General features: G+C 30.1%; 6 protein-coding genes across 9 annotated transcripts; 3 read left to right on the forward strand and 3 right to left on the reverse strand.

Moving 5' to 3' along the window:
- The first annotated feature begins 1,346 nt into the window (after nucleotides 1-1,346).
- LOC139088701 (uncharacterized) lies at nucleotides 1,347-2,427 on the forward strand. The gene is made up of 3 exons (XM_070637965.1): nucleotides 1,347-1,551; nucleotides 1,609-1,805; nucleotides 1,871-2,427. Exons 1-3 carry the CDS (start codon nucleotides 1,371-1,373, stop codon nucleotides 1,904-1,906), a joined length of 414 nt encoding a protein of 137 aa, XP_070494066.1. The 5' UTR covers nucleotides 1,347-1,370; the 3' UTR covers nucleotides 1,907-2,427.
- On the reverse strand, nucleotides 2,307-4,444 carry mRNA-cap (mRNA capping enzyme). Its single transcript, XM_070637962.1, has 4 exons — nucleotides 4,169-4,444; nucleotides 2,760-4,078; nucleotides 2,510-2,700; nucleotides 2,307-2,454 (listed from the first exon to the last, which is right to left on the reverse strand). Exons 1-4 carry the CDS (start codon nucleotides 4,364-4,366, stop codon nucleotides 2,366-2,368), a joined length of 1,797 nt encoding a protein of 598 aa, XP_070494063.1. The 5' UTR covers nucleotides 4,367-4,444; the 3' UTR covers nucleotides 2,307-2,365.
- A 274-nt stretch (nucleotides 4,445-4,718) lies between these two features.
- Nucleotides 4,719-6,506, forward strand: Vps36 (vacuolar protein sorting 36). Its single transcript, XM_070637964.1, has 3 exons — nucleotides 4,719-4,885; nucleotides 4,945-5,628; nucleotides 5,689-6,506. The coding sequence occupies exons 1-3, from the start codon at nucleotides 4,790-4,792 to the stop codon at nucleotides 6,061-6,063; spliced, it is 1,155 nt and encodes a 384-aa protein (XP_070494065.1). The 5' UTR covers nucleotides 4,719-4,789; the 3' UTR covers nucleotides 6,064-6,506.
- On the reverse strand, nucleotides 6,086-7,054 carry LOC139088683 (uncharacterized). Its single transcript, XM_070637940.1, has one exon. It carries the CDS (start codon nucleotides 7,052-7,054, stop codon nucleotides 6,086-6,088), a length of 969 nt encoding a protein of 322 aa, XP_070494041.1.
- A 280-nt stretch (nucleotides 7,055-7,334) lies between these two features.
- Nucleotides 7,335-9,603, reverse strand: mRpL3 (mitochondrial ribosomal protein L3). 3 transcript variants are annotated; one of them, XM_070637950.1, is made up of 6 exons: nucleotides 9,393-9,603; nucleotides 9,133-9,300; nucleotides 9,018-9,054; nucleotides 8,644-8,951; nucleotides 7,944-8,564; nucleotides 7,335-7,830 (listed from the first exon to the last, which is right to left on the reverse strand). In XM_070637950.1, the coding sequence occupies exons 4-6, from the start codon at nucleotides 8,700-8,702 to the stop codon at nucleotides 7,410-7,412; spliced, it is 1,101 nt and encodes a 366-aa protein (XP_070494051.1). In that variant the 5' UTR covers nucleotides 8,703-8,951; nucleotides 9,018-9,054; nucleotides 9,133-9,300; nucleotides 9,393-9,603; the 3' UTR covers nucleotides 7,335-7,409. The 3 variants fall into 3 exon arrangements, with proteins under 3 accessions (XP_070494051.1, XP_070494053.1, XP_070494050.1); XM_070637952.1 differs by having other exon boundaries at nucleotides 9,018-9,088; XM_070637949.1 differs by having other exon boundaries at nucleotides 8,644-9,054.
- Nucleotides 9,604-10,001: 398 nt separating this feature from the next.
- Hmgcr (HMG coenzyme A reductase) lies at nucleotides 10,002-26,799 on the forward strand. Of its 2 annotated transcripts, none has more exons than XM_070638121.1 (6): nucleotides 10,002-10,312; nucleotides 15,029-15,440; nucleotides 22,797-22,884; nucleotides 22,975-23,117; nucleotides 23,176-25,396; nucleotides 25,461-26,799. In XM_070638121.1, exons 2-6 carry the CDS (start codon nucleotides 15,104-15,106, stop codon nucleotides 25,528-25,530), a joined length of 2,859 nt encoding a protein of 952 aa, XP_070494222.1. In that variant the 5' UTR covers nucleotides 10,002-10,312; nucleotides 15,029-15,103; the 3' UTR covers nucleotides 25,531-26,799. The 2 variants fall into 2 exon arrangements, with proteins under 2 accessions (XP_070494222.1, XP_070494224.1); XM_070638123.1 differs by lacking the exon at nucleotides 10,002-10,312 and adding an exon at nucleotides 14,739-14,898.
- The last annotated feature ends 144 nt before the right edge of the window (nucleotides 26,800-26,943 follow it).

A 26,943-nucleotide genomic window follows, 5' to 3' on the forward strand; every position in this document is an offset into this window, starting at 1 on the left:
TTTCAGTGAATATTGACGTGTTTTTCGCTGAAAAATCATTCATATTGATAATCAATAGCAATAAATAAGGAGGCGATTTTAATGCTCTTAGCAGTTTGATAAACTGGAAAATCCTAAGCCCTAAAGCGGAACGAGGAAAATATTCAGTATAAAGTGATCAAATATTGATAGGAAATATTTAGCAAGGTTAGATGGGTTTTCATCATATTTTTCAGCAAATGATTTATTATCCGCTTGTAACTGTGGACATAGACATATTTTTTGAGGTATGTTAAGGTGAATTGAGATGAAACGGATTTGACTCATTATTTAAGAATATGCAGGAGGTATTCAGGGGGGTTTTTGAAACCAAAATCCCAATACCCCCTTTGGTTTCGTACTCCATCTAACTTAAAAAATTTCTGGCTACGCCCCTGGGCAAATGAAGTACTAATGCTCATTAACATATGATATCTGAAATATTATGTCAAAATACAGATATCGATACCTCATCAAGTTACAAATTTCATTTAAATGGTGTTGCTTTCATGAGAATATAACAAGAAAAATGTGATTTACTATTCAATAAGATTTAACGAGCAATCTTTCCGTACTCAAAGTTTTATTGGAAACTTTACAATAAAAAGAATAAAGCGATGTATCAGAAAACTTTATTTTCAATTGTTAATACCATGAAAAGATCGCTCAAAGCATAAGAAAGATACATTTAAAGTTTTCAACCATTTCTACTTTATTTCTTTAATTTTAGATTCACATATGCTTTGTAGTGCACTTTTATATTAGTTCCTATAACAATGTTTGTTGAAAGTAGAAATTGAGTTTGTTCCTTATAGTTTTTGTTTTATTTTGTTATTTTAGGTTTTCTTCTGTTTGATTTTAAGTATTTTACTTTTCGTAAGTAGGAATTACTAAAACAATTGAACTTTTATTTTATCTCAATAGTCGTACCGTCGATATCGTCCTGTAAGCATATTCAGGTAGATGTAAATAACATTTTTGCATTTCATTTAGCTGTTGACAACTACCTTTATTTTACTACAAACCATAATTTAGTTTGATAAAAAAAAAGCGGACAAGAGTTTTTCATAAACATTTTTATGCTGCATGTTTGTAAAGCAAAAAAAATATTTTTCACATCAAAGTGAAAGCAATGATTTTTTCAGAAATATGTAAAAGCTCATATTGCGGCATTTTTTTCTTTGATTATAAAGAATGCACATAGTATGTTATGTTCTTGACATTTAAAGTGGATATAAATAAAATTTATTGTGCAACATGTGCTGAAGAAAATAACGGTTTAATGAATTTCAAATTTTGGCGCCATTTTTTAAGGATTTCCAAGATTATTTAGTGTTATTTATCTGTGAATCATGTCAATAAAATTACAATTAACAAAAGATCAGTTAGATAGTGAGGAAGAATTAAAAGTACATTATATACCCGCAGCAGTTAACAATAATGGAGTCATAAAGATTGATGAATATTTCAATAACTACACAATTGAAGAGAATGGAGTTTTTATGAATGCACTTCGTGGATTTCCTATAAAAGGCAAGTTCCTTACTATTTTATTATGTATGAAAATCATCTTAACATTAATATTTATAGGCATTGAAAGTAAAGTACCGGAAAATATGCAAGGATTGATTTTTCGAGAAAATGAGAAATTGCAAATTGATGATGCTGAAAGATTATTAAAACTCAATGGAAAGTTTGAAAAATTTATGTATTGGAATTACGATAAGAATCCATCAGAAAACGATGCTTTTAAAAAAGCTTTTCATTATTTAAAACTCGCTGAAGATGTAAGTCATTTAGGGATATAACTTTTCTGTCAATTAATATGTTTTTAATTATTTTTTATCCACAGCTCCATTCCGAAGTAAAATCTCTAGACGAAGCATAAGTCATTTTTAACCGTATCATAATTTTTAAATCTTTTTTCTGTTCCCTTTCTACAAAAATCATCTGTTCAGTTTGGTTAATAAAAATATCAGTTGACATAAGAATATAAGAAATAATAATTTTAAGAAACATGCCAAATATTCAAGTTGAAATTTCGAGTAAATCTGAAGGATGCAAGAAGATTACAACTGAAATTCATTCAAATTCATTGCCAGATCTCATCGCATCGCTGAAAAAAGCTAAAACCGAAACAAATTCTGTGTTGACAGAAATTGTAGAGAAAAGGAAATCTTTAAATATACGAGAGGATATCAAACGATCAACAAATGATGAGGAAGAAAGTGACGAAAATGATGAAGATGATGATTCAAGTGCCGCAAATAAGAAGCAAAAGACATGAATTGAAAGGTTAAAGTTGAGTGTTTATTGTATTATCATAAAAAAATCATATAATTTAGATTTATCTTTCATTTACATTAAATCGATGTCTATCAATAAAGTCGAGAAGCATTTCCTTCGTAACAGGCTCTTTGATCGATTTACAAACAGCTAGAATGATATGACAAATTAGACAATTTCAGATTTTTCTTCATAATAAACTTACCCATTGCCGTAGTGTAAGCATTTGGATATGACTTGTCAGTTCTTTCTCGCATAAATTTCCATTCATTATTTTCAAATTTGCACTCAATTATTTTGCCATTCATATCTTTAATTTCTTTCGTATATTTCATAGTACTAAATGCTGTTGATAATCCACCAACAAACAACATGCCTCTTTTCTTTGTCAACATTCTGAAAAAAAAATCAAAATTATTTATTAAAGATTCAAAGAACTTATTAAAATAACTTACCCAAGACCACTATCCTCAACAATTCTAAGCTGAAAGTCAACGGAATTTTGCTCGCTGGGCTTCCATTTAAGGACTTCATCACATCGACCACAAACGTATGGCTCTTGTTCAGGTTGAAAAATAAGTCCATCAGGCTCATGTGATAATTGTCTGGCAAACTTTTCACTTAACAATGACTTTGCTTGTGTTACATCCCAAAAATCTTTCAAACGAACACTGAATGGTTCTTGCTCACGAACAATAACACCTCGTCGCATTAATTCAATTCTAGGCTTAATTATATGATCTGAAATGAGCTTCATTCTCTCAGAAAAGGACTTTCTTCCAACACTTGTGCCATCTAAACAAACTATATCATAAACCAAATATCGTGCCGTACTCTGTCCATTATATTTATCTATCACCATTTCGCCATCAACTAATGTATTTTGTAAATTATCATTAAGATCTCTTCGGAAGAACTTTAGATTTTCCACCTTGAAGCATGAATTGTCACGATCAAAAAAATAAATTTCATTTTGATCTTTAATGAGCATCATATAACGTGTTCCGTCAGCTTTCCATGAAACTTTGTACGGTTTCATATGCAATAATCGTAAATTTTGACGATCCATTGAAATTGGTTGACAACCTGGAAAACCACTTCCTCCAAATTCACACATGTCCTGAATCATATTTCTCAAAGGATTGACAACTTGTATATCAGTCATTAAAGAAACTCCAGAAACACCAGGCATAAAAGTAGCTTCAAATTTGATAGTTTCTGTTCGTCTTTTCTTGACTTTTGCTGCAGTATGTCCTTCATTATCGTCATTATCATCATCATGGTTATTTCTTCGTTTATTTGATGTGTCTGGTTGTTGTTGATATTCTTGTTGAGGATAATAATCATCTGGCGTTTCTTCTTCTTCATAGCACCAATCTGGTAAATGTGGTGCTTGTAATGGATCATCTTCGTCACCGTATCTTTTAAATAATTCATTTATATAATCCTGTTTATAGATTCCTGGAGGACGAGCATTAGCAAATTCCTGAATAGCTGCTGCTACATCATAATCATGTTTCTCAACCAAATATGATACAATTAAAAATCCAGTTCTATTAAAACCGTGTGTACAATGAACTCCAATTATATCAAGAGGACGATTAGCAAGAAAGTCATCGACTAGTTCTATAAATGATCTAACTTGCTCTGGAGATGGAGTTTCGCTAAATCCTCTGCATTGAAGCTTTACATATTGACAGTCCTTGTTCTCAACATCGCTTCTGTTATAAAATCGATTTGTATTTGTCAAATCTATCCACAATCCCAATTTTTTCTGCAACATCAACAGTACAAAGAGAAAGTTACATATTGAACATTCAACAAAAAAAAATAATCACATCTCAAAATCTAAGGATATTCTTACCTTATAGATATTTTTCACCAGATCAAACAGCATATTAGGATAAAATGAGTAGGCATCACCAGTTTGATGGTCAAATTTTTTATCCAAAGGAGTCTTAAACGCTATAAATTTTTCTCCAATAAATGAGTCTGATCTAATTGGGCACTTCAGCCATCGATTTGGAATCGGTCCTGGATAGTTGTCTTTTCGATTGCTCATGATTAAAACTATATTACAATTAGATTTAGAAAATAAAAATAAATTTTTAACACGGAGAAAATTCTAAATGAAGTTACTTTTCTCAATAAAAAAGTAAGTTTCAAACTTTCACCAGGTAAAGTTTCTAAAGCGCTTTACCTACGAAAATAGTTTATTACTGTTTTTATTTAAAGTAATGTTTATATTTTGGATTGTAATGTTTACAATCTAAAAAATATATCATTTATAGCCATTTAAAGAACTATTGATTTAACAATAGTACGACTAATTGCCGTTGACAGTCAGACAAAATGTGAAACTTAGCTCATTTATATCTATAAAATAATGTATGTGAAAATTCTGTCATCTCGGTAATAGAATTTAATATAAATGTAAATATTTTGAGATTTCTGAACAAAAAAAAACATACAGTATAAGTATACTATGAATCGATTTGAATTTTGCACAGCATCTTTAATTGAAGGCGAAACTGTAGTGACAAAGCATGATTCTGTCAAAATATATGATGGACATGAAAAAGTATAAAATTTTAGATGAAGAAAAAACTTAAAAATTATTTAAAAAATTTCTTTAATTAGACGATATTTGAAGACGGAGAGTTGACTTTGACAACTCATAGGATATTTTGGGGAAAGTCCGGAGAGTTTTCAAGAGGATCCAACATAATTCAATTGAGACTGCAGTATGTAAAATCGCTCGATGAAGAAATTGGATCTTCAATGTTTTTCGGCAAGAAGAAGAGATTAGTTGTGCGATTAAATGAATCCACTCCTGGTAAAAATCCTGGTCCTATGGAGTATAGTAAATCCTCATTTATAAAATTTTCTGGTCCAAATGGAATAGCTTCAAATTTCATTCAGGCACTAAATGAGACTCTGTTAGCAAGAGTTTTTGAAATTAGTGAGACAGTTTCTTCACCGTCCAATACTCCGCGAATTAAACAACGATCAGGAATTGGAGGCATTGAAAAAAGTATTCAAGAGAAGCAGAAACAAACTGATGAGAATATTTCAGCTGCCTTTCAAGATTTGAACAAGTTGATGGGATATGCTAAGGAAATGGTTAATATATCGAAAAGTATAAGTCAAAAAATTCGTGATAGACAATCGGAAGCCTCAGAAGATGAAACGTTGAAGTTTAAAAGTTTATTGATGAGTTTGGGTATTGATGATCCCGTCACTAAAGAAAATTTCACAAATAATGCAGAATACTTAAAAAGCTTAGGGAATGAAATTTGTCAATCATTACTGGACATAATGACTGTAAGTAAAGAAAAAAAAATTAATAATGATTAATTTAATTTTATTAAAATCAATTTAAAGGAACAAGGAGGTATGATGACAATCACTGAAGTTTATTGTCGAATTAATAGAGCACGAGGTTTAGAGCTTGTTTCTCCTGATGATGTTTTAAATGCATGCAAACTGTTGAACGGTCCAATGAAATTGCGTCAATATCCATCAGGTGCTATGATATTGCAGCTCGAAAATCACAATGATGAGCAAGTGGCTGAAGAAATTGCGAAACTTTTACAACAAAAAGGATCATTGTCAATTGAAGAATGTGCCAGAGAAAATAATTTGAGCGTATTTTTAACGCACGAACGTTTCCTCATTGCTGAGCGTGCTGGAAAAGTGTGTCGAGATGAATCAGTTGAAGGTCTTCGCTTTTATCCAAATTTATTCTTATTGAAATAAAATGCGTATTGTCAATATTTTATTAATAATCAAAATTCAGCAAATGTATTGCATTGTCTGTTGATACATAAAGATGTCTTTCGTCTGATTTAATATTTCTACAAATAGCTGGTGTGTCTAGATGAAATACTCTTTCAAATGTCCGAGGCATTCTTAAATCGCATAAAACCATCATTCCAAGCAAAGTACCATAAATTATGCCATTATTTCCATCATAATCCACTGATGTTGCAGTAAAGTTTCCACATGAAAATTCTTGTCTTTTAAAATCTATTCTGGTGTCGATTAAAGATAGTGGATTACTGTATGAAGTAAATACAAATGTATTATTGTTTAGCCATTTAGTATTATAGATTTGTGATCTATGTAGAAAGCTGTTTGTTACTAATGTCTTGACAGGCTCAATGATGTGCAGGGAATCTGATTTTGCTCCTAAAATCTTTTCACATGATGGATTTATAGCAATTGATTGAAATCCAATATTTAAATTTTTACTGAAATCGAATATTTGCATTCCTAGTTCGGAACTTAATTTATGAAATACTGTTTCACTTCTTGATACTGTCACAAAAAAGTCACCAACAAAATCTAAATCTAATAAAGGATCACATGAATCTCTCACAAATTCTTCGTTGTACTCGTTTTCATCGTCAAATGTGAATACCGTGCCACTAAGTCTACATCCAGCTATCATATTATCCCTTCGTTTTAAACTAGAAATTTTTGAATCATTTGTATGTCCAATTGATAAAATTGGATCAATGTCAATGCCATCCTTGTGTCTTCTCTTAAATATATTGAATTGTCCTAGTGCTGTCGAATAGAGGAAATTGCTGTCTAATTCCAAAAGAGATTCATAATTTTCACGATGTTGAAAAAATACAATTTGACGGCAGGTTCCATAAAGCCAATTCTGATATATCCTTAATCTTTCAGAGTACTTCATATAGCCATTTAAAGTCCGTTCAAAGACTTCTGGATGATTTTTCATGTGACTAACCATCAATGAATTCCGACATTTCCTTTCGTAGAAATTTTCCTCAATGATTTTTTCAAACAAAATACACGTTCTCACTAACTGTTTATGGTCACTTTCTGTACAATATGAAAATATAATTATTAACTCGTCGTCATTCAAGTCTGTCATCAACATTGTCTATCCGCAAAATACACTTTTTATATTTTAAAAACAAATAAAATTTTTCGTCAATATACCTTGAAAATTCTAAAATAGGTCAAAATTTCTGATGTTTACAACAAATACACAGACATATTTTTCCTTCAAAAGTTCTATTTTATTATTATACATACTTCACTAACACATTTACACTCATATTATTCACTTATTATTTTTCGGGCTCATAAATTATGCTTGGATCATTGAATTTATGAATTGAGTCTTCGTAAATGTCCTCTGGAAGTTTTGATTCATCTCCTAAAAATGTTGGCAATGGAAGAGGCTCTTTTGGTTGTCTCAGTGGGAGAATTGTATCGTAAATGTAGACAAGATCGCCTGGATTTCCAGCAATAGAATATCCAGAAACCCACATAGTATTTGTTTTTGTATTAATACGCCAAATTTTTAATCCTTTTAATATTCTCCAGCAGTTTCCCATATCACCAGGCATTTTCTTGCCCTTCCAAATTCTTGACTTGATGCCTGATGACAGAGATCCAGGACGTCTGTGAGTTTTAGTATTACCGTGAGTGGCAGGGCCTCCTTTAAATCCCCATCGTCTTACAACTCCTTGGAAACCACGATGAATTCTACAAATAAACTAATTAGTGCATTGCCTTGATATAGAAAGCCAAGTGATATATTTCATCTTCGTATACATATTAGCTTATTCAAGTTAATTGTTATTCAGACAGTAACTTACGTCTTTCCACGAACATCTACATAATCTCCAACTCGGAAGTGTGAGACATTTAGAGGAGTGCCAGCAGGAAGTGCAGCAACATCATCTACTACAAATCTGAACATATGTTTTGTAGGCATCACGCCACTTCCTTTGAATAAACCCATATAATTTGCTGTCAATGTGTTGGGATCGACTGATTCAGCACCAACTAATATACAGCCTTTTTTATTATAGCTTTTGAGAGGCCTTCGTTCTTTTGGATCAAATTCGTTTGGAGGTATGTATTTAATTACGTGATTATCAGCTATTTGAAGGACTGTTGTACAAATTCTAGTTCCATCTTTTTTCCAAAGAGGATAATGTCCTAATTTTTTTGCTATGACACCACATCTGATGGTTCCTTTTGTCCATGTTTTTGGTTCTAATTCCGGAACTTTTAATAATGATTTACTTTCATAAGTTTCTACGCCTTTATGGACAACTTGCTTGCCGAAATCACGCTCAACGATTTCTTTGATAAATTTTTGATTTTCAGATGTTAAATTATCATCCTTAACTTTTCTTTCTACTCTAAAACGCCATTCTGGAATCCTTAATTTTGGAACACTGCGAAATCGGTGAAAGCAAACTTGTGTATATCTATGAAAGAAATGTTACATTTTTTTGGTTAATTACTTAAAACGATTTATTGCTTTAATTATGGTGTAATTTTATTTACCTTATATCATTTATTACAGGTTGATTCAACAATGACTTAAATACTCTATTTAAAAGCATTTCCAATGCTTATTTTATGAAGAAAATAATAAAATTTATTTTTCTAATTTTTTTATTATTATTCTCAGGGCTTTATAAGTTCTAATTTTTAATTGGTTTATTATTCAATTTTTTTAAAATTCGTATGACCGTTATACAATTTCTCTTATGGCACTATAAATTATTGTTGTTTATTTCTGGTTAATATGTTCGATCGTTAAAAGCTGTTCGCGCTTCATGCACGCTGTTGAATGTACCGTCGTCACGTTGCTGTAATGTAATATTTGAATTATATTTTGAGTTTGACTCTGTGCGCCAATTAAATTCTTCGCTTACATCAATTACAGAGTCTCTAGAAACTCTACGAACGTTGCTAACATGGAGATAAATGAGACATTGATTTATTACTTTAAAAAAAGATAATAAAAAGACCTAGTAAAATTAAACTTACTTTGGTCTTGTCGAATCCTTATTTACTTTACGCTTCATGCTTCGATCATCTTGTCTAATTATATCAATCGATTGAAGCGATTGAGGCTCAGGAGTATGCATTGTATATCGTCTATTTAATTCATCATCAATATCCGCTGCACTATTTACAATTCCGCTGTCAAATTTTCTGCATTATCCCCCAAAAACATAATTAAAGAATAATTAATAATAGAAGAAAACAAAATGATGACACAACAAGGCTATAAATTGCCACAATACCTGAGATAAGAATTTTCATTTCGTTCCTCAGAAATTTTCTTGTAAAGTTTTATCACATAGTAAATTAATAAAGAATTTGATAGAATTAATGCAGCAATAAAGAATGATCCAATTCCTAACATCAAATATATTTGAAGTTGTAACTCCATAATATATTTATTTTTTATTCCAATGCACGTCCTCTCTCAAACTAAAATAATTATCAACTAATTTGTTGTATTAAGGTATATTGCTAATTGTAAGTATTTGATATTATTTTTTTTATCTTTCACTGATAACGATAAAAAAATAGTAACAGAACATAATTGTGTACAACGGTTGATGCCATGTGACTGAAATTTTTTGAATTCTGAAATTCGATCATCTCGGATGTTTTTAAATCTGCATAACATTTAAAACTGAATTTACGGTTAATTATGAAATAAGTATCAATTCTAGAATCATTATTCAATTTGTTTTCTTTAAATTAATCAATTAATTATTATTGAAGGTTGCAAAAAAAAAATGAAGAAAAAACGGATAGATATTTTTTGAATACTCATAATCTTTCTGAACATACCCAATTCAAATTATACACATATAAAAACAATTTCTGAACATAAAAATATTAATGTAAAAAGTAGTGAATAATGCTGTTAACTAGTCTTTGGATAAGTCTTGCATAAAGTAGATGTTAAAAAATGTTACTGTTGAATATTGTTAGTGCTTTAAAAGCAGAACATACCAAGTTTTGAGATGAATCTCACATAAAGTGTCAATAATTAAAAATACGAAAAATTGGAAAAAAGAAATAAGAAAATCCAAGTGAAAAAACTGAAAATTCGAGAAATTTTCTCACACATAAAAATTGCATAAATAACATTCTTATCAGTGCTTAGAATTTGAACATTTCGTAATAGAACGTGATACCTTCTAATCAGGTAATTAAAAATTATTGTTAAAATTTGCGATTTAGTGCAGTTAATGCTGAAAAAAAAGTGATTTCTCATTTCGTAACTTAACTTTTTATTTTTTCATGAAAAATGAAAACTTTCTCTTGGCTGATTACGAAAATTTTAGGGTCAAAGACGTAAATTCGGAATAAGCTTTTTGATCATCTATAAAAGTGTTAAACATAAATTTTTTATTAGCTCTGGATCAGAAATAAAGAAAATAACTTAGTTCTCTGATAATACTAGATTAAGAGAAAAAGTAATGGTGATAAAAAAAATGTAGCACAGCACAAAATCAATTATCCTCAAATGCGGATTTTCTTTGGATTCATTTACAAAAAAAAAATCATCTGTTCCGTTTAGTAAAATTTCATAAGTTACAAATTAATTACATATACTTTGCTGAATATCTTTAAATTATAAAAATGGTTGAAAACGCAAGTTATTGGTTTACGTTGTAAATATATATGTGGTTTTATGATGCGGACAAGAAAAAGTCTGAATGAAATAAATAGTCGTAGCTTGAGTTACACGTCTCGTTTGTGAATTAAATTGAATTGCTTGAAATGTAGGTAAACAGTTTTGTTTTCTTCTCTGCTTTACGGTTTTCACTTCTTTTGCATTTTACCATCCCATTATTTTTCATCTCGCTCATTCATTCTCCCATCCAAGCTTTCGATGAGACTTTGTGTATAAGATTTTTCATTTACGACTACACCAGACTTTTTGAAGAAAAGAATATAAAATACACATTATTATATGCTCGCTTAAACACATTTTTAACGTAAATATCCAAAAACTGTAATCACTTCTTGCTAGACCTCACCAAGTTGATGAATTTGTACGCATTTAACCTTTTCTAAAACTTTAAGCTCTTAACATGATCATTAAATACAATAGTTCCATTGTATTATAAGTACTTCTTCAAATCAATAGATTCACACATTTCCTATGCAAAAAAAATTGTCTAAAGCAAACCTCAAGTGTGTTCCATTTAAAAAAGCTAACGAAATATATTATTTGTATAACATGACATTGAATGACGATTCGCTGAATGATGACTGTGGTAGACAGAAGGATATATCGTATGCGCTTTTCTAAATTTATGTTATTTTTATCTGGTTTTAAATTTCCTTCATAGTGCTGAGTATGATTTTGAAACTGTGATAATTTAATTAAATATTCAAAAAAAAAAAAAATCCATCCAATTGTCAGCATTTGATTGCGGCAAAACTAATTTACATTTTTGTTGGCTTACGTATAATAAAATAACTTTGTGTTGATGAGTAAATGATGATCTTGAAGGACGGACTCATGCGTTGAAGTTCAATCACACGGTTACATATGATGACATTGTTTTTTACCGGATTTAACGCATCATAGCAAGGGTGATTGTATAAAGCTAATTATAAAAGGAAGAGATGTAAATCGCCTGAAAATATGATGAAATTCCAAGAGAAATTTCTTCCTAAAAGTGTTTTTAACAATGAACGAAGTGAAATTTCTTTATTTAATTTGCTTGTACATATTTCTTTCTTTCGTTTTCTTCATTTTTAAACGTATTGAATGATCGCTGTAAAGAGAAATGAAGTGAGTAAAATTTTGCTGAATTCCAATTAAACTGGCAAGTTTACTCAAATGCTTTTGCGGGCTTTTGCAACCGATTAATGTTGTAAAATAATTTTGACACTTTTTCAAAGTTATTAAGAAAATATAATTAAATTTATCTCAAAATTTGGGGTCTTCCTATTATCAGTCATAAAGACTAAAGACAGATAATTCCTTCTACTATGTGTTGTATAAGTTTAAAAACCTTTATTTTTTTTTTCTTTTTGAAAAAGAAGAAACAATTTAAAGATTTATGATTTCAACATTCAGCCAATGTTTTTTGAGGACAGATGAGTGCAAAAAATGCTAGAAACTTTTTCTTTCATTCAAAAAACTGGGATTGTTTTTCACTTATTTCATTAATTTCTTTTTCCTCTTTCGCTTCTTACATGTATGTTTTACACACTTAGCGCTGTTATGTAATCTTGACGTACCCTTTTTTTCATGTATTAATTTGGTATGAAAAATGCACAGCTAAGCCAAAAGCTAGTCATATTGATTGAGTCAATATAATATGTAAATTTGATTGAAGAGTTTTTGCGCATCATTTATTTCATACAATCCTTAAAAGGCAATATTTGACCCAAAATTTATACTTGGCTACAAATTTATGGAAATACATTCGCGGATATATATACTTCCTCTTTATATTCACAAAGATTCTGTTTATTAGCATTAATATCTAATAGGTGTGATAATAGCTTTCCGAAAAAAAAAATCTATAAAACTGCATCCGCAGTGTAAAAATAAAACATCTATTGTACCTATTAATAGTTGTCGACATCTAACCTTTGAATGTCAAGAATATTTTAAGAACGTACCGTTAATTTTCATATATGATAAATAGATTCAATTTCAAGGATGAGAGTAATAATCAATCAAATTTATCAACGGTAGTAGCAGTCCACTAGATGGAGTAAGAGTATACTCTTTTGCAAGAGGTATCTGGTTTTACCAACAATCTTATTGTTGTTATTATTACTTAACTGCCTCACTAGATGTTAACTTTCAAGGATGTCAACACACGATTTCGTGGCTTTTTTTTATCGACATTCGTATTTTCCATAACAACATCATCTTCTTTATCTTCTTATTGATTTTACTAATGATGCTTTTCTGCTTCACACACGAGTTGTATTATAATAGTGACGATAATAACTGATAGATTTCTTCAATGAATTCCTATGAATGGATAGAGCATACTACTTATTTCGTTGTATTCATGTATGCATTGATATATAGCAATACATCATATGTGAGCAAGTAGGAAGGGAACATCATTGATCACCTCAGTGTGTTGAGTGATTGAATGGCAAATGTAAAAATCAATTGATATTTGCTCAATTTTTATCTCATCTGTTTAAATATGCTAATTGACGGAACAATCTTCATCGTCCATGACTGTTGCTGCCTATGAAATTATTCATTGATTTCATTATTCTCATTGCTTAAAATAAAATCTTTGAGAATGATTGCAATATGGATAACGAAATATGATTTAAGTCAACAACATTGCCACTTCTTCTTTTTTCGCTAGCTTTATAAAAACTCATACTTTATTAAGGCTGATTATACAATCGTATGTTCGATAGAGATGAATGGAACATGTATAAGTCATTTTGAAGACACCTGCGCATATAAAAGAATATGATGAACCGAAATTTATTCTGACTAGATAAATAAATTAATAGAAAAAAATTCTTAGTTCTTGATTCTTGTAGAAATCAGTATAAGCTAGATAGAACCAATTATGCATAGAGTTGTTAACAAATGACGTTTTTTCTACATAATTATGATGAAATCCTCAAAAAAAAATTATCTCTCTGGTAATTATATAAATTAACTGAAATTAACAAGAAAATCTTGACAATCGATTAGAAACATTTAATGGTCATCGACTTGTTGATTGTTAATGCGAAATTCCCAATTTTTTTCTATTTGCTATAAATACCCAAAATGCGGAATTGACAATCAATTGAGAAATGATATAAAACGTTAGGATCTTGGGAATATTTTTGTGTGTCAATAACGTGAGACATCTTGTATAATAAAATAAATTTGAATGTCTGCTGAGTAAAGAAACGTGATTACATCTTTAAATAAATATAATAAAAATTCTTTTTGGATGCTTCAAGAAATGAAAGGGAAAATTTTATTCAAGAAGCTCTTGCTATTCGAACTTGAGAGTCAAATATTTTATAATGTCTTCTCCTTTAACTATTCCAAAAGTAAGGCAATTGCTTCTGCCTCAAGATATCTAGTTTGTCTTAAAAATCATCAAGAATTTTAGCGGTAAAAAACATAGAGCGGTTTTATGAATACGAATGAATACATAATAAGAACTTTATCTTAATGAAGATGGTCAAACAACTTGCGTTTTATTTTTCTGCCATAAGACACGTGTTAAAGATTCTTGAGGATGGTTGATGTGTCGCGTGATGCGATGCGAGTCGTTCTATGTTAATCGCAGTTTCTTGTCTTCATCTCGTTAAACAGGATTTATAAAATCACGAGAATTTTATGGGCATTTGCTGGTAAAGTCTTCTTCTCTGGGTTTTTTTTGCATAAAGTTCTCTACCTTATTCAAATATTTGAGAAATTCCATTTTCATCACACACCTGATCACCAAACATTTTATATATTTCTCTCAAAATTCTCACATCTTTTCTCAATTTTTAATTAAATATTCGATGTTTAAGGCCGAGAAACGAGTTGAGTAAGGAAGAAGAACTGATTAGAGTGCCATCAGCTTCATGGCCTCAGAATGTCTAACTTTAAATCAGTCGTTGAATCCCACTCATGCGGATCGGACTTAAGAAAAACATTTTTTTCTTGAAATTCTTTAAAACGTTTTTTTTAATTAATTATTAAATATTTTGTAATATAATTAATTAGTTTACAAGTATCACTAATTGCTCTAAGAGCTCTTCTTTTACATAGTTAATTATCGAATACACTAAAAGAAGGTACTGATTTTTTCTTGTTAGTTACTCTGCGTGCATAAACAGCATTGTATAATTCGCAAAATTATTAAATAATAATAAATTTACGGACATGCTAATAATAGTGATTTTATAATTTATTGTTTCGTTACAGAAAGAAGCAACAAGTAAAGTGAAAGAGTAGTTCTCTTAGCATATTTGTTTTTATAAAGAATAATTTTGTATCAAAATGGTGAAAACAGGACATTTGTTTAGAGCACATGGAGAATTTTGTGCATCACATCCATGGGAAGTAATAGTGGCATTGATTACTTTTACAGCATGTATGTTTAGTGTTGATAAAGGAAGTTCAAATACAAATGATCCTCTCATATCAAATGATCCAAATGTAAAGCCTATTCATTTACGACAACAGTGTCATGGTTGGAGAGACTCATGTGACGGCTTTGAAGCTCAATATATTGCAGCAGATGTTATTCTGATGACTATTGTAAGATGCTCAGCAGTTCTTTATTGCTATTATCAATTTTGTAATCTTCATAAACTAGGATCAAAATATATACTTGGTGAGTACATGACGCATTATTAATATTATGAAATAGCAACGTAAATAACTTGAATAGCTACTTATTCTTCATAATAAATATTTGAAATTATTTGGAAATGCATAATAATAAGTTTTATAAACAATGAGTTTGTACGAACTCTGAATGATTATATATAGATATTCTTGAACCATAATGTTATGATATTGAAAAAAAAATGAGAAAATAGGATTTTCGCAATAACATTGATTATTCATTCAGTAAGCCGGAAAATTCTTCCAGAAATAAACATATCCAGCTATGATTAGTGAAAATTGCACGAAAAATAGACGATGATTCTTCCCACCGTCATCCTTATTTTCTTCGGAGTGATAATTTATCTTTACTAACTGTAATTATTTTTTTCACAAATAAACATTTTGCAAAAACAGACAGCTGGTCGAAATCTTTCAACAAACCTCCTTACTGCTTCAGTTTAATAAAAGATTTATGATGCGATATTCTTGTAAACAGAAAAAAAAATTCAATCGAGTGCAGTTAGTGTTTTTGATTCTTTTCAAATTTACTTCAAAGCTCTTAAGCATCTTATCACAATCAATTCCGTTATGTGCTGACAGATACTCGAAAAAAAAAACTAGTTTTGATGTCATTATTTTATTAGACCAGAGATTTTTTATTTTTTTTTTGAACAAAACAATGGCAAATTTTAAGATTTATCACGTGAAAATGCTTAACTGAATTGCCAAAATAAGTTGTTGAATATATTTTAAAAACTCTATTTTTAAAGTACAAAAAAAATCTTTTGCAATGATAAATCTTAGATACTTCTAAAGACAATTCATTTCCGGGATTGTTTATCTCACTTGTGATTTTTGCGCTGTTGGATTCTTGATTTAATGAGAATAACTTAAGATGAAAGAATTGGCATGAAAAAGCTTAATAGAGTTATTTTTTTAATGGTTTGATGAATTAATGCGGCATTGTCATGTGATCATACCGAATATGAAATAAACTAAATGTAAGGAAGTGCTATATGATTCCTGTGAAGATCAGTTTTTGTATTTTTGGTAAAGAATTAAAGTTCATAATTTTCAAAAGTTTTATTAAGTGATGCAATGGACGAGGTCGAATTGATCGTGATTTTAAAATTATTCTCTAAAATTAGACCCAAACTTAATGTTTTAAAAAAGTCACGTTTTAAATCATTTTCTCATATTGGAAATATTATTATCTTTTATCACTTAACACAAGCTTATTCTTAAATTTTTTGTACATACATATGAATGAAACTTATTATAATTCAATTTGCTATTGAACTTGAACTTTTGTGATGAGGATAAGCTGAAGTCATCTATATTTAAATTGGGATTTTACTGAATAATTTCGTAAACTGCAAATAACTCGTTCGAATTTGTATATATGGAGAGCATAAAAATTCACTGAAAAAAGAATGAATCTCTTTTTCACATCCATTTTAATTGCGTCATTAACACTTTCTCACTTCTTAAAAAAAAAACGTGTGTTTACTTATTAACTGAACACAGCCTGTGTGGCTTGTCAATGACGTTTTCTTCAATCATATTTTTGGACATTTTTTATTTTATTTTCTTCTCCTTTTCGCACATGCGATCGTAAAATCTAAGATAAAGCTATGTATGTTAAAACAAACAGGATATGACAATATCCACAGCTGTAAGCTTAAATGCTTTTGTTAGTAAACGTAAAAAAAGATCAGACTTCACAAATAAATAATCAGAGATCGCAAGTCTTTGATTCCAAAAAAAGAATCTTAACAATGGAATTCACATACCTATTTCCTTTGCTGAACTAAACGAAACAAGATTATAAATATATTTTAGAAAGTTTTTCAACAACTTCTCACTTTGTGATTTTTTTTTCTTCATTGTTGTTATTAGCTTCTTTTTTCTGTTTTCATTTTGATGTAAAAATTGGCGGATACTGAAGTTATTTAGTGCAGCTTGATCTTGCAAAAGGACACATTTAAATTCCTTCTAAATTTTTGTTTTTTAGTACGTGTTTCCAATAACATTTTTTAAGTAAATTTGATCCTTTCCTAACATTATAAAATTCAATTAAGCAAATAAAGAAATAAATCATTTCCATAAGTCATCGATGATAAATGGACATGACTAATGTCAAATAATGAAACAAGCCATTCAATGATTGGCAGAAAATAAGGAAAATCCAGAATAATTTGATTAAATTTATTGAAGTGAGCATCACCTTTCATCCTGTATGTAAATATCTCCATAAAATAAATCTTAAACATTTATCAAAATATATTAGTGAAGTCTAAAGGTTTTATGCCAAACAAACAAAACCTGCCCTCTGATATTAATGTTAACAATCCAATATATTATAATGGAATGATACTCAATAACTTTATGGTACCCGGTGAATTTTTGACCATCACATACTTTTCTTTAATGTTACCTAATGCATATCAAAGATACACATAACGAAATTCATTCATAATAGTCGGTAGAGCAAAAGTAAATGTATGAAACAAAAGGAAAATAAAATCGAAAGCTCAACCCGTGATGACATAACTCATAAAAATTAAAAGAAAAGGTTTCTTTGAATCAAAATTTATTACTATTTTAACTGACAACATTTATATGAGTGACAAGACAGAATCTCTTGTATTAACTACTGTAAATGGAATTCCTTTGTAATTAAATTAATGGAAATTTTTCTTAAATATTCATAAATGCATAACTTTTGATTTGGTCAAAAAGGTATAAAAAAATTATAATCTTTCGAAAAATAATATCCATAAAGCGATATTGAAAGTGAAAATCTTGCCAAACGATTGCCTCAGAGTTTTGTTGCCAATTTATCATAAAATTCAGGAAATGTAAATTCACATATTGTTGTAATAATCACCAGTTTTATTTAATGCAATTAAGCTTTACTTTACTTTACTTTGTCTTCAATCTTCAATCAACTCTTATTGGAATTAATCTTTAAAGCCTAATTAATTTATAATTGATCCAAAGCTCCAGTACTCTCAAATGGATTTATTTTACTTAAACCAAATGTATAGTTTCTTAAATCACCTTCATAACGACTATCGGTACCAAACCAATAGGTTCAGTTCTTAAATAAATGATTGTTTACTTCTTGAGAATGATTTGGCTATTGACTATTTTAATTCAATTTACTGCTAATAAAGGCATGCAATTAGCTCATGTACAAATCCGCAAAAATGTCAGAAACCGTTAATTATTAATATTTCAATAAAAATTAAGCGAATACAAAATAAAATTATTAGGTATTCAACAGATGTGAATTAGCTTCACCTTTTCTAAAATTTGGTTGATTTTTAGGAAGTACTTCACTTCCATGTTCCAATCAGTCAATGATTGAATTTTCGTTGCGCGATTTTATTGCTCTGAATTCTCATTTTTACTTACGATTATATTAAGCATTGGCAGTGAGTTTCGAATGAAGCATTACATTAGAAAACCGTTCACTTACCTACAAAATTGTCTGTATGGAAAATAAAATTAACAAAAGTATGTCAATTGACATTAGTCGGCAGGCCACTTCAGCGTTAATGAATAGCATACACAAGGCACATATTTATCAAAAAAAAAAAAAAATACCAGGAATTAATCTGTTTTGCAATACATCTTTCGATGTGCATTTGAATTATGCATTCTGAAAACACGGTTATGATCATGAAAGGAATCGATAAATAAATAAAAGTAGGAAGTTTTAAATTAAACAAAAAATTGCCGAGGTAATAAATATGTTCATATTAAAATAGCATTGAAAAAGCATTCAGTGTTCTAATTTAATTTAACCAATGTTCAAATTACTTTAATGATATTTTTTTCTCCACTAAATCACTCCAGCAAATTTATATTCTTATTTCAAGTTGTGTCCATGTAAACATTTTAGCTAAATTGTGCTGAAAAAAAAAATCTAAGCCAAGGACCAATTAAATATTTTTCGGTGATGTCCAACATTTTAAAAAAATATGAAAATTGATTGGATTAATAAAAACTTTTATTGGCATTTATATTTGAGCAACCTCTAATCACGTTTTCAGATCATTCTTCTGATTTTAATTATATGGACTTTACTAAATCGGGGAATTTTGATTCGGTCTATGAGCATGTGATAATTCATCCGATGGTTGTGAGATTTCAAAGTGTGAAGTTTTTGAAGAATTCAGCTTATAACCTCAAAGTTTACTTTACATATCTTCTTAGAAATAATTCCATAATAACATGTAGCATGGAGACATAAGGAACTTGAATGAAAGTGAAATGAACTTGAAATTGACTTTATGTATGCGGTAGCATTTATACAATGAACAACTCAATTTGAATTGATTGAAATGTTTTAAAAACAAGCACCATAAATTATGATGATCACAATGATGATGATGATGAATTTACACAAAACATGCATTATTTCTGCTAGGGTTTGATAACCTTGAAATGGTTTTTTTTTTTCGCGAGACATTGAAAAAAGTTTACCATCGAATTGAGTAAATAAAGTCAGTAAATAGTACGATAGCCTCTTCAATATCTGACCAGATAATTTTGAACCACTCTCAAATTTTGTCGCTATGAAGAGAGATGTCATGGACATATTTTATCCCAAATCTCACCAATAATGTGTTAAAAATGTATGACGTATGTCAGTAAATGTAATTACGTCAGAAACATGTCTTAAGTCAATCGACAATGCTTCTCATTCATAATATTATTTGAAGATAAGAATGTATTATCTCTTACGCGTAACCGACGAGCTTCAATAATAATAAATAAATTATTAACCACATTCTACTTAATAAATACTTTTGTGTATTAAATATAAATATAAATTTTATCACTAATTTAGAAGCTTCTAAAAAAAGCAAATAAAATGCTTATTTACGAGGAAGACAATTATATTGTCTGTATGCACAAATTTATTCTAATGAGGAATTTGTGATTTTAAAGAACAGAGCAATTTAAAGAAGATATGTTAAAAAATTATTGAAAACATTCACGTATTTGTGAATGGATGAAACTGACGTGCCAATATTTGTCTGTCCTTCAAAGGCATTTTACAGTCAGATCAAATATTCCGGTATAAGTTAGTGAATTATGACGATTGATATGAATGACTTTTATTACATTCGTGCAAAAATATGTGAACTTCATTAATATTTCCAAAAATGCATTCTCTATGGGATACTGTTCATTGAGATGATCTTAAGATATCCACAAAAACCGGGGATTGTTATTATTTTGAAATGAATTGCCAAACTAATCCTGTTTTTACGATTGCATATTTTAAGAATGAATGTCTTAATCTAAGTATTTTTATTAAAAAAATATCATGTGACTGTTCGACAACATGGTTGGTTTTTAAATTCAACCAGTTCTTCGGGAATATATGTGAATAAGAATCCAAATCATAAGACAAACATTTTTTGCACAAATTTTGTTTGCTAATTTAAGAGTTGAGAGATGTCCGGATTGCTTGGTGAACGAGATTTTCAAGGATATCGACTTTATTGCATGCATTAACCAATATTGTGAAAATGGTTTCTTTTCATCTGGGGGTAAAGACACATGATGTTGTAAAAAAATTTATTTCGGAACTTTGAACTGAGTCTGATGCGATCAAGTTTTATTTAATGAGCATTTCTAAAAGACAACAGTAATTATATCATATGAAACCATGTTATTCTCTCAGTAAAATCGAAAAAAAAAAAAATACTTGCCAAACTTGCTTAACATTCGGACGATTTGGTTGTTTCAGCTGGTTAACTGGTCATGTAACAAGACGATAAAATGTTGCAAAAAAATGTATTTGAACTTCATTCATAGTTTCCATTCATTCATGTGTGATACGCATAGTCGTCAACTCTTCTGATTTTACTATATTACCGATACAGAGGTGAATTTTTTTACATCTTGGTATGGTCTATCGTAATGTCATGTGTGACGCGTGTTCGCATTTTCAAATTATTAATGCTGATATGTTTGACACCAAAAAAACTTGTTTTAATTTTGCTAGAGCGCTTACCGTGGGATCATTCATAAATTAAGTCTCTCGGAAAATGTTGTTTTTTATTCCTTTATACAGGCTGTATTAACTTTAATAATTATTTGCCTTTTGACACTTAGAGTGTCACTAAGGTTAAGGCTTCTTCATCACTTCAATAATTGCTTTAAAAGTATAAAAGTTATTGTCTGTTTTGTGTTTCGGTTTGAGAATCTACCATTACAAAGCATAGCTAAAGAGTAGAAATTTCCCAATTCATTTAGCAAGTGTTGGATATTCTCAACATGTGAAAGAACTAAAAAACACCATAAATGTTTGGTCAGCAACAGCTGTAAAACTTTTATAAGAAAAAAACACGTGTATGAATAAATTTGCAATGACTTTGAATCACTCAATGGATGTGTTTTCTTCTTTCTGCTTATCAATGTTTTCGTATGTGACTTCTATCACATATCTATATTGATTTCAAAATAGTATAATATTAATAATCTGTGCGGCGTATTAGAAATGTTTTACGAACATATCAGAATTAAGCTTTTTATCACTTTTTTCACCTTGACCATTTGTATTTCGTTACTCAGTTTTACCGACTGTCCGAATGACTAAATGTGAGAAATTTCAAGTCTGATTTACTATTTTCACCTTTTCGACGAATCTGCGATGAATTTTTTATTAATCTTTGCAAATATTTGGAAATGGAAATCAATGAATCAAATTTTTGGCATTTAAAGCAGTGCTCCACACCTATGAAAAATTTATTGATCCTAGTTAGATTTTTGACTTTAGTCAGAAATTTGCAGTGAACTTGCAGAACGAAATTTTATATCTCAATATCTCTTCACAGCGTGGAAGAGAATAATTCTTCTTCGTGTATAGTTACCATGACCCGAAATGTGATCCATGATTTATTCAATCGCGTGAGAGATTTGAATTTGAAGATGCGTAATAATCGAAGATCAAAATTTACGCTAGATTCTTGCGAGATTTTTTTTTTGAAAATTTATTCACAATAGTTGTTGGATGGCTTAAGTCATACATAAATTTGCATTCCTTAAATTTTGCGACCATTAATAAGCAGGTATGGGATAGACAAAAAAGCGATGCCATTGATCTTTCCATGGGCATGGATTTTTTGAGTATATAATAACGATTTTTGTATATAAGATCACTTTCGTATCTTCTTTCTCTGTCCATCTCATACATTTGCTTTAATGACCTATTTATTATGCATTTCATTTCACTTTATATTTACAAATATTTTCATATAAAGAAATATGAAGGAAAAGAAGTTTCTCAAGCGTAAAGTTAAGTAGGAAATGTTAACACAATTTTCTCTTTCTACAGGCATTGCTGGTTTATTTACGGTGTTTTCAAGCTTCATTTTTACATCGAGTATAATGAATTTTTTGGAAAGTGACATATCTGATTTAAAGTAAGTTGTAATTATTATCGGATCTCTTTTGTGATTTAAGGAAGTTGCGTAACACGTGATCTTTTTTTCTCTCTCATTTGTATTACATAGGGACGCACTATTCTTCTTTTTATTATTAATTGACTTGTCAAAAGCCGGAATACTTGCAAAACTAGCACTAAGTGGGTCTGATTCAAATGAAGTTACACAAAATATTGCACGTGGCATGGAAATACTTGGACCGGCAATATCATGTAAGTATAATTATTAGATTTGAATCGTCCAATTAATAATTTAAACATTTAATTACAGTGGATACAATGGTTGAAGCGTTAGTAATTGGTGTTGGAACTCTTTCGGGTGTTCAACGTTTAGAAGTGCTCAGTGGATTTGCAGTAATGTCAGTAATAGTCAATTATGTTGTCTTTATGACCTTCTACCCAGCCTGCTTGTCATTAACATTGGATTTGTCACGCAATTGTAGTGGAAATATAAATAATTCAATTAGCACATCAACAAGTGCAAATAACATCAACAATAATAATAATAATGTTAATAGTAACAATAGCGTGGAGGGAGGACAAAAAATTAGAGATCCGTCGCTTATTCGAGCACTAAGCGAAGAGGACCAAAAACAAAATCCAATAATTCAACGTGTCAAACTAATCATGTCCAGTGGCTTAATGATTGTACATGCTCACAGCCGTTTAACGTTCTCTGACACCGATGATGTGGAGGATCCACATGTTAATGCAAATCCCGGTGCTGATGCTAAAAACCTTAATATGGCACAGCAAATGAATAAGACAGAATCCAGTGATATATCTGACTATATAATGAAGTGGCTTTCAATTAGCACAGAACAAATCTTTATTTTAATTTTATTGCTGACACTTTGCATTAAATTTATCTTCTTTGACCGTGATGATCTTACCAACCAAATTCAACAGGATTTAGCTAGACAAATTGAAGAGGAAGAACGCAAAAAGCGTGAAAAAGAGAAGGAAATACAAATGCAAGAGGTTAGAAAAATTATGGCACCACCACCGACCATTCAATTACCACCAAGAGAATCATCGCCACCAGGGCGTCGTGCCTTATTTTCGATTTGCGAAGAAGATCCAATGACAAGAGATATTGAAGTTCAGACAGATCTTACTGCTTTCGATGTCTTTGGAGATTCTGATGAAGACAATCCTGAATTTATCGAGTCTGCATTAGTTCCAGTTCGTCCACCACGATCAATTGAAGAATGTGTCAAAATCATGATGTCTGACGCAGGTGCTAAATCATTGACTGACGAAGAAATCACTATGCTTGTTAATGCTGGTGGAAATTATTTACCATTACACAAGATTGAAACAATTATTGAAGATGCTGAACGTGGTGTTAAAATTCGTCGTCAAATTATTTCTAATCGTATGGGCTTCAAAAATGGCAATGAACCATTGTCAACTTTAAGTTATCGCACTTATGATTATAGCAAAGTAATGAATGCATGTTGTGAGAATGTTCTTGGATTTGTAGAAATACCAGTTGGATATGCTGGTCCATTGATACTTGATGGAAAAAAATATTATGTACCAATGGCTACAACAGAAGGTGCTTTAGTTGCTTCAACAAATCGTGGTTGCAAAGCATTGTCTTATTATGGAGTACGTAGTATTGTGGAAGATGTAGGAATGACTCGTGCACCATGTGTGAAATTCCCAGATGTTATTAGTGCAGCTCAAGCAAAACGTTGGATGGAAACAGCTGAAAATTTCACTACAATCAAACAAGCTTTCGATTCTACAAGTCGCTTTGCTCGATTACAGGAACTTCTTATTACAATTGATGGTCCACAGCTTTATATTCGATTCAGAGCATTCACAGGCGATGCTATGGGTATGAATATGGTCTCAAAAGGAGCCGAAAATGCCTTAAGAATTGTTGCACATGCATTCCCACAAATGCAAATTATAAGTTTGAGTGGAAACTTTTGTTCAGATAAGAAACCAGCTGCCATTAATTGGATTAAAGGACGTGGAAAGCGTGTAGTGTGTGAATCAAGAGTTAGTGAAGAAGTGTTAAGGACATTACTGAAAACAGATGCAAAGACATTAATACAGTGTAATAAACTTAAAAATATGGCAGGATCAGCTATGGCTGGAAGTATAGGTGGTAATAATGCACATGCTGCAAACATGGTGACGGCAATTTTCATTGCTACTGGACAAGATCCAGCTCAAAATATTACAAGTAGTAACTGTTCCACAAATATGGAATTCCATGGTGATAATCAAAACGATTTATACATTACATGCACAATGCCTTCACTTGAAGTCGGGACAGTTGGAGGCGGAACAGTTTTGCCTGGACAAAGTGCCTGTTTAGAAATTCTCGGAGTAAGGGGAGCACATCAGACTCATCCTGCTGAAAATAGTAAACAATTAGCAAGAGTGATTTGTGCCACAGTAATGGCCGGTGAACTCTCATTAATGGCAGCCTTAGTCAATAGTGATCTAGTCAAAAGTCACATGAAACATAACAGGTAAGAGCTTTTACTCAAATCAAACATGATATCATGATATTAATGTTCTGTTCCTTTGTTTCAGATCTTCCGTGGTTGTCAATTCATTTTCTACCTCAAATCGACCATCGACGGTATCAATTCCAAAAATTTAACATCAACTTAACAGCAGTAAAAAAATTCTCATGCGTCGTTATTTAAAAAATATGTCGATATCATTTCCTTAGAAGCAGAAATAGTGAAATAAACTATATGCGAATGTCCAAATTTATGTCTAAATTTTTACTTTTTTTAGATAAAGTAAAAAAGGATTCCTCTATTATTATTAATTATAGATTTAAATTTTTCCTCTTATCCAACAACAACAACTTATGACATTTGCGCATTAATAATTCTATGTATTGAGTTAATTACCGTTTAAGAGTGAATAGAAAATTTAAGTTTTTAGTTTTCTTCTTTTTCTAAAATTGTCGAGTGAAAGATTCTTAATTAATGTATAAATAATTTTTTTATATACTTACTTTGAATGACAAATTGTGATGGGAAATAGTTGTTTTTTATAATGTAATTTTAGAAAAAGAAAGGAAATGAAACGATCAAAATGTGTAAATGGATAGAAACTTCAGCCGCAACTTAATTTCAAGGAAGATAAAAACGAGCTCCTTGAAACTTAATCGATATACTCCTTAATGAAGAAGAATTCGATCGATCACAGATCTGTTTTAATTTTTCATTTCATAATTTCCTCAAAATCATAAGAATGCTTTGTTTCTGTGATAATTTTGATCGGTTCTTCCTGATGCGCAAAACTCTTGTTTTTTGTTGCTATTTATATTTAGTTGTATTGTTCATTTATGTGCAGTATTTTGTGATGCTGTAAAAAAAAGGAACTGTGTCAGACACTCGAGATACATTTGACAAGCACCAAAGGAATTTATCTTATTACTAAATATTCAAATAATGACTATTCCGTGATGGACGATGTCGAGCTAGACAAATGTTTATTGGAAATGTATTTCCACTGCTGTTGTAGGACTGATGAGAGTAATTTAATTAATTAGTGAACTTTATTCTAGTTTCATGGCATAAATTATTAGAAATTGAAACAACATTAGAAAAAGTTATCGCAGTCTTGCATGAATAAGAATAATACTTGTGCATTAAATCTTGTCACCCGTTATTAAAAGAAATTTTTTATTCATTTATTATTTTATTTTTATTATAATTATTATTATTATTATGATGTTTTTTTAAAAGAAATGTTTCTTAGTGAGTAGTAACTCGAAGCAAATTTTAACATTCGAAGTTTTCAAAGATTTAAAACTAATTCTCAGATGATGAAATATTTTATTATAAAAATTGTTTTCATATAAAATCAAATAAAAAGTAATTTGAGTAAGAGAAATTTATAAAAATAGAAAGGATACACGCATTTTTACTTTAATGTCTATTTTCATTTTCCAGGGATAATTTACAAAAGATATCTATCAAAAAAACAATAAACAACCATTGGAAAACTTCAAACCTGCTAAACATAGATATGTACTGTATTTAAAACAACATCTAAC

The sequence above is a fragment of the Chironomus tepperi genome, unplaced genomic scaffold, assembly GCF_022539635.2.
Source record: "Chironomus tepperi strain 1889 unplaced genomic scaffold, CSIRO-AGI_Ctep_v1 contig_170, whole genome shotgun sequence".
Lineage (NCBI taxonomy): Eukaryota > Metazoa > Arthropoda > Insecta > Diptera > Chironomidae > Chironomus > Chironomus tepperi.

Coding starts and splice junctions, on each gene's coding strand:
- LOC139088701 (XM_070637965.1), top strand. CDS start 1,371: ATGTCAATAAAATTACAATTAACAAAAGATCAGTTAGATAGTGAGGAA. Junction 1,552..1,608: donor TCGTGGATTTCCTATAAAAG/GCAAGTTCCTTA, acceptor TAATATTTATAG/GCATTGAAAGTAAAGTACCG. Junction 1,806..1,870: donor ATTTAAAACTCGCTGAAGAT/GTAAGTCATTTA, acceptor TTTTATCCACAG/CTCCATTCCGAAGTAAAATC.
- mRNA-cap (XM_070637962.1), bottom strand. CDS start 4,366: ATGAGCAATCGAAAAGACAACTATCCAGGACCGATTCCAAATCGATGG. Junction 4,079..4,168: donor TGGTGAAAAATATCTATAAG/GTAAGAATATCC, acceptor TTGATGTTGCAG/AAAAAATTGGGATTGTGGAT. Junction 2,701..2,759: donor GTTGAGGATAGTGGTCTTGG/GTAAGTTATTTT, acceptor TTTTTTTTTCAG/AATGTTGACAAAGAAAAGAG.
- Vps36 (XM_070637964.1), top strand. CDS start 4,790: ATGAATCGATTTGAATTTTGCACAGCATCTTTAATTGAAGGCGAAACT. Junction 4,886..4,944: donor TATATGATGGACATGAAAAA/GTATAAAATTTT, acceptor TTCTTTAATTAG/ACGATATTTGAAGACGGAGA. Junction 5,629..5,688: donor CATTACTGGACATAATGACT/GTAAGTAAAGAA, acceptor ATCAATTTAAAG/GAACAAGGAGGTATGATGAC.
- LOC139088683 (XM_070637940.1), bottom strand. CDS start 7,054: ATGAAAAATCATCCAGAAGTCTTTGAACGGACTTTAAATGGCTATATG.
- mRpL3 (XM_070637950.1), bottom strand. CDS start 8,702: ATGCTTTTAAATAGAGTATTTAAGTCATTGTTGAATCAACCTGTAATA. Junction 8,565..8,643: donor CCTGTAATAAATGATATAAG/GTAAATAAAATT, acceptor TTTCTTTCATAG/ATATACACAAGTTTGCTTTC. Junction 7,831..7,943: donor GTAGATGTTCGTGGAAAGAC/GTAAGTTACTGT, acceptor GTTTATTTGTAG/AATTCATCGTGGTTTCCAAG.
- Hmgcr (XM_070638121.1), top strand. CDS start 15,104: ATGGTGAAAACAGGACATTTGTTTAGAGCACATGGAGAATTTTGTGCA. Junction 22,885..22,974: donor AGTGACATATCTGATTTAAA/GTAAGTTGTAAT, acceptor TGTATTACATAG/GGACGCACTATTCTTCTTTT. Junction 25,397..25,460: donor AGTCACATGAAACATAACAG/GTAAGAGCTTTT, acceptor CCTTTGTTTCAG/ATCTTCCGTGGTTGTCAATT.